General features: G+C 52.2%; 1 protein-coding gene across 1 annotated transcript in view; it reads left to right on the top strand.

Moving 5' to 3' along the window:
• Positions 1 to 431: 431 nt before the first annotated feature.
• KANSL3 (KAT8 regulatory NSL complex subunit 3) overlaps positions 432 to 6,092 on the top strand; it is a gene marked incomplete at both ends in the record, with an annotated part of 16,025 nt that continues 10,364 nt past the window's right edge. Inside the window, 10 exons of the mRNA XM_010023971.1 lie at positions 432 to 522; positions 815 to 1,000; positions 1,117 to 1,248; positions 1,557 to 1,673; positions 2,223 to 2,324; positions 2,458 to 2,529; positions 3,929 to 4,003; positions 4,453 to 4,610; positions 5,213 to 5,276; positions 5,748 to 5,948. Of these exons, the coding sequence (XP_010022273.1) occupies positions 432 to 522; positions 815 to 1,000; positions 1,117 to 1,248; positions 1,557 to 1,673; positions 2,223 to 2,324; positions 2,458 to 2,529; positions 3,929 to 4,003; positions 4,453 to 4,610; positions 5,213 to 5,276; positions 5,748 to 5,948 (1,198 nt within the window). The remainder of the gene's footprint in view (positions 523 to 814; positions 1,001 to 1,116; positions 1,249 to 1,556; positions 1,674 to 2,222; positions 2,325 to 2,457; positions 2,530 to 3,928; positions 4,004 to 4,452; positions 4,611 to 5,212; positions 5,277 to 5,747; positions 5,949 to 6,092) is intronic.

Here is a 6,092-nt window from a genome sequence, read left to right as displayed (position 1 = left end):
CAGGGACAGGACCTTGCCTTGGCCTTGTTGAACTCCAGGGAGTTCACACGGTCCCTCCACCCCAGGTCCCTCTGGATTTCACCCCTTCCCTCCAGCTTGTGAATCACACCACACAGCTCAGTGTCATCAGCATCTTGCTGAGGTTTTGTGTCCACATTCCTCAGTGCCTGCTGTGGAAGCTGCTGGATTTTGTGGCAGTCTGTTGAACCTCTGTTAACAACCCTCCCTGGAGCTGGAATTGAGCCAATTCATGGTCTTCTTGACATTACAAACTGTTGTCTGTGAGCAAAACTCGCTTTGCCCATGGCTGTAGATCAGTTCTGGAGCACCCAATACCCGCCTGTGCTGCCTTTGGGAAGGGGCAGCAGCCTGCAGGACCTGGGTGTCTGTGTGACGCTGACCTGTGTCCCTCCCTCTGGTTTTCCTGACAGGACAGGCTGGACGATGGCCCAGAACAAGCTGTTCAATAAGATTCACAAGGCTCTGCAGTCTGACAGGCTGGCTCGCTTGGCTAATGAAGGGGTAAGGCTTTTCCTCCCTGTTTCCCTTCCCTACAGCGTGTGTGTTTCCATCAGCCCCACTTAGCAAAGCCCAACTGAGTCAAAATGAGTAGTTTGGGATGCGTAGTTTTAAGAAACAGGCAGCTCTGCGCTGCTTTGAGGTGTGATGTTGTCCTCACTCTGAGGATGTTGGTCTTTCTTTGCTGCCAAAACACTTTGGGCTGCCCAGGCCCCTCCTTTCCTGTGGTGTGGATGCACGAGGAATGCCTTGTTTTCCCCATAACTGTGTTTCTGTATGATTTCCTGGTTTTTAGGCTTGCAATGAGCCAGTCCTGAGGAGGATAGCAGTGGACAAATGCGCTCGGAGGGTCCGCCAGGCTCTGGCCAGTGTCAACTGGGACACCAAACTCATCCAGTGGCTGCACACAACGCTGGTGGAGACCCTCAGCTTGCCAGTGCTGGCTGCTTACCTGGATGCTCTGCAAACACTGAAAGGAAAGGTGATAAAGCAGTGCAATGCTTTGCTCTCACTTACTTTCTCCCTCTATAAAGCTCATTAAAGGGAGCTGCTGGAGTTTTTATCCTTTTCCTCTTCTTTTCTGGCCCCTGCTTTCAGATCCCCACCCTGATCGACAGGATGCTGCTCTCCTCTACCACCAAGACAGGGGCAGCGGGTGCTGAGGCTCTGTCTCTGCTGCTGAAGAGACCTTGGGACCCAGCAGTGGGTGTCTTGTCACATAATAAACCAGTGAGTACCTCTTGGGGCTTGCAGGGTGGGTTTCACATTAGCTTTAGTCTTTCTATCCTTTTGCTGTGTTCTTCCCACCTCTCTCTTGCTTCCTGGGCTCTTTTCCTCCTGCTTTAGACTTGCTCAGTGAGGGGGATTCCTTCTGTTGGATGCGTTTTATCCCTCTACTATCCTGATGTAGCTTTGCCTGAGAATGGGATGGATTAATGAGCTATGAAGATCTTTGTGCTTCATGGTGCAGGCTGGGCAGCGAGGTCCCCAGCAGGGAACGTGCTGTCCCTGACACGTCTCTTTGTTGAACTTTGTAGAGCAAATTGCCTGGTTCCCCCCTCATCCTGATTGCTTCCTCTGGACCCTCCAACTCCATGTTCCCCACTTCCCGACGGCACCGGTTCTGGCAGTCACAGCTTTCCTGCCTGGGAAAGGTTCGTGTGGCTGGGTTTGGAAGGAGGGAGGTGCAAATGAGGCTGGGCTGCAGCAGCTGAGCTCACTTTTGTGAGCCTTTGGGGCACCAAAATGCTTGGTTGTGCTGAAAGCAGAGGGTGGTGTGTGCCACCTGCACTTGAGCCACTGCACAGGGGATGTGCAGGGTTCAAGGCCGGGTTGGACAGAGCCTTGGGTGACATGGTCTAGTGTGAAGTGTCCCTGCCCATGGCAGGGGGTTGGAACTGGATGACCTCGATGTCCTTTCCAACCCAAACCATTCTATGATTCTAAATTGCCCAAGTTCAATGCATCTGGGGTCTCTTGCTAACCAAAACCACCCATCTTCATTGAATCATCAAGTGGTTTGGGTTGGAAGGGAGCTTAAAGCCCATCCAGCTCCAACTCCCTGGGAAGTGAATCCCAGGGGAAAGAAGGAGCAGGAAGCACACGTTCATGCACAAATGTGGTTGCAGTCCGTGCTAGCTGCTTTCAGTGCTCATCCCCAGCAGAGCCATGGTTAGTTCTTGACCTTCCCTTTCACCCCTCAGGTGATTCCCATCACCACCCATCTGCTCAACAACGGCAGTGGGGTGGGAGTGCTGCAGTGTCTCGAGCACATGATCGGGGCTGTGAGGGGCAAAGTGGCCGAGGTGAGTCAAGCAACAAGCCTCTGCTGCTCCCATTACACTACTCGCCTTGTTGGAGGTGTTGTCCCACCCCAGTGCATTGTCCCATTGTCTTGTCCCTCTCCTCCATCCATGTCTTGTGGTTCTTCCCCCATAGATTCACAGCCACTTCTCTCACAAGCCCATCATCCTGATCGGGTGGAACACCGGTGCCTTGGTGGCCTGTCACGTAAGTACCTGATTCCTTCACGTCCTCCCACTTGACAGCTTCAATGCAGAGTTAGATTCGAATTGCTGCTGGTTTAAGGCTCTTTAAGAGGGGTTGTTCTTGTCCCTTTTCTCGTTCCAAGGCCTGGCTTTGAGACAGATGTCCTTTCTAGTCACCTGGTCCAACCTTTCTAGGCAAAACATGACCTACACTAGATATCCCAGCACCTTGTCCAGCCAAATCTTAAATGTCCAATGCTGGGGAGTCCATCACTTCCCTGGGGAGGTTATTCCAATGGCTGCTTGTTCTCACTGTGAACAGTTTTCCTCTTGTGTCCAACTGGAATCTCCTCAGGAGTAACTTCTACACATTACTCCTTGTCTTATCCATATGAGTCTTTGTCAAATGACTTCAGCTACCCTTCAAGTACTGGAACATGGGGATAAGGTCTCCCCTGAGCCTTCTCATTTCAAGGCTGAACAGTCCCAGCTCTCTCAGCCTTTCCTCACATGCTGCTCGGTCCTTGGATCATCTTCGTGGCTCTTCTCTTGGCCCTCTCCAGCCAGTCCACAGCTTTTTTGCATAGCAGGAACCAAAACTGAACCCAATATTCCAGGGGTGGCCTGACAAGCACCGAGTGGGACAATGACATCTTTTATCAGGGAATCGCAGAACAGTTTGGGCTGGAAGGGACCTTAAAGCTCCTCCAGCTCCAACCCCTGCCATGGGCAGGGACACCTTCCACTAGAGCAGGTTGCTCCAAGCCCCTGTGTCCAACCTGGCCTTGAACACTGCCAGGGATGGGGCAGCCACAGCTTCTCTGGGCACCCTGTGCCAGCGCCTCAGCACCCTCACAGGGAAGAGCTTCTGCTTATCTGGAAGATCTTATGCTTGTCCTTGTTGAAGTTCATCAGGTTCTCCGCCTGCTCTTCCAGCCCATCCAGCTCATTCTGCAGGGTGGCTTCTCCCTTCCAAAGTGTCCACTGCCCCTGTCAGTTTGGTGTCCCTGGCACACTTCATCTGTGTCCAGCTCTGGGGCAGCAGCACAAGAGGGACGTGGAGCTGCTGGAGCGAGGCCAGAGGAGGCCCCGGAGCTGCTGTGAGGGCTGGAGCAGCTCTGCTCTGGAGCCAGGCTGAGAGAGCTGGGCTGGGGCAGCTGGAGAAGAGAAGGCTCCTGAAGGGGACACCTTAGAGCAGCTCCAGTGCCTACAGGGGCTCCAGGAAACCTGGAGAAGGGCTTTGGACAAGGGATGTAGGGATTTTGACCCATTCCATGGTTTTTTCCTCCACTCTTTCAACCCAGCAAAGCCAGGTCTAAGCACTGAAGATGTTTCTGTGCCTGGCAGGACCTGGCAGAGCTGTGTTTGCACCCTTGATGCACTCAACTGTTGGGATGCTGACTCTGGCTTTTTCCACCCAGGTTTCAGTGATGGAGTATGTCACTGCAGTTGTGTGCCTTGGATTCCCCCTTCTCACCGTGGATGGCCCCAGAGGGGTAAGGACCAAAGGGACATGGAGCCATTGAACAGCACCAGGGGGTGTGGGGAGTCCTGTGGTGGTTTTTCTCTGCTGTTCCATGGGTTTGCTCCTTCCTGGGGGCTTATCTGTGGGGTCACTTGTTCGCTGTGGCCTTTGGCACCAGAGAGGACAACTTGGGTTGATTGAGTAGGAGCCCAAATTGCTCCTTTAGTAACTGACCAGTGCGTGATGGGGTTGGGAATGTTGGGTCGAGCTATTGAAATGGCTGATTCTGAGGGCAGTGGGAATCTGTATCAAAGACATTTGCTGGAGCACGGTGCAGCTCTGGAGCAGAGTTTCCTTTAGGATTGGTCCCAGTGGGAAATCCCACTGGGAAGCTTCACTCTTGGTGTTTCTTCAGCCTTATCCCAGGTTTGCTCCAAAGACGATTGGTCCTTCTGGCTTACAGTTCCTTTGCTCTTGCAGGATGTTGATGACCCCCTCCTGGAGATGAAGACCCCTGTCCTCTTTGTGATCGGGCAGAATTCCCTGCAGTGCAACATGGAAGCCATGGAAGATTTCCGGGAGAAGATACGAGCTGATAACAGCATGGTGGTGGTGGGAGGAGCAGATGACAACCTCAGGTAACGCTCTGCCAGATGGATCCTCTCTTCTCAGGAACACTGGGTAACATCTCAATGTCCTGTGCACAAAGAAACCCCCAAACTGGGTACTGAAACTAGATGGGAACTGCAGAAACATGCTCCATCAGGATCAGCTTTGTTATGCCAAACCTGGAAGGTTGGAGAGAGGGATGTTTTCCTGTGATAAATCTGTATCACTTCGCCCAGTAAAGATCCAGGGTGCAACATGGGATCACATCAGAGCAAGCATTTGCTCTCTCACACCACCCCTGCCTCTGGAATACGTGGCTTTTGGAGGCTGTGCACAGAACTGGGGTAAGGGAGGCTGTAAGAGCCATGCAGGAGGCAAGAGGCTTTAAAGGCTTCAGGACACTTGTGTGTGTTTGGGATAAGTGCACCAAAACCCTTAGCAAGGAGTGAGAATGGAGCTGGCCTGAGGCTGGAGCTGCAGCCAGCAGCAGAGACAAGGGTTTGGAGCATCATAGTGGGGATAATCAGTGAAGAAGAGGAAAGAAAGGAATGTGAAACTCTGACAGTGGGACTGAAGACATGCTGCAAGTGGAAAACCCGACATGTTGACTTCCATCTGGTTTATTTGACAGGATAAGCAAAGCCAAAAAGAAGTCAGAAGGCCTCACCCAGAGCATGGTGGACCGGTGCATCCAGGTAACCACAAGAAATCCTTCTTTCACACCTCTTATCTCTAAACCAACCCTGTGCTGAAACGTCTCAGTGACCACAAGTTATAACTTCACTGCCAGGCTTGGTTGGGTTGAAGGGAGTTATCTCATGGGTGGGATTTTCAAGTGTCTCTCTCCTTTCAGGAGAAACACGAGCTTCCTGGTAGAGCACCTTAAATAAAAAGCAGGTTTCAGGGTCTTCCAGTACCTCTGCTTGGGGAAGGAGGCAGGAGCATTGGAGAAACCATCCTGTTTCTCTCCCATGTGTCAGAAATCAGTGGGGTACGAGCTTAAACGAGAAGCCAGGCTCTGTCTGTAAGGTTTTAGGGTTTCTTTTTGTGGAGTATTAAACACAGCCTTATCCCTTTAGGGATCTTTTGTTCTCTTTTTTTCAAGCTGTGAAGATGAGTTGTTCAGATCCCTGCACACCACTTACTCTGTGTTTCACCCTTCCTAGGATGAGATAGCTGACTTCTTGACTGGAGTCCTCACCCGAGCAGAGAGCCACTCGGGCTCTGATCCCCGGGACCTGGATGCAGAGAAGAAGAAGAAGCCCCGAGACTCAACCAGGAGGGATCTGTCCTTTGACCTGCCAGAAAGGAGCAGCAGACCTGCCTCCCCAGCAGCCAAAGTGCCTGCTTCACCTTCAGGCTCAGAGGTGGGGGCTCGCTCTGGGGTACTTTGAGCTGGGGAAGGCTGAGGAGGTGTAAAGAGATGCTTTTGTGTCAGTGAAGTATCATTGAATCACAGAGTGGATGGTCTGGATTGGAGGGACCTTAAAGATCAGCTCATTTCAAACCCC

This window comes from Nestor notabilis, unplaced genomic scaffold (assembly GCF_000696875.1).
Source record: "Nestor notabilis isolate BGI_N333 unplaced genomic scaffold, ASM69687v1 scaffold10051, whole genome shotgun sequence".
NCBI classification, from domain to species: Eukaryota; Metazoa; Chordata; class Aves; order Psittaciformes; family Psittacidae; genus Nestor; species Nestor notabilis.
Note: the sequence above shows the minus strand (reverse complement) of the source record. Positions and strands in the feature narration are given on the sequence as shown.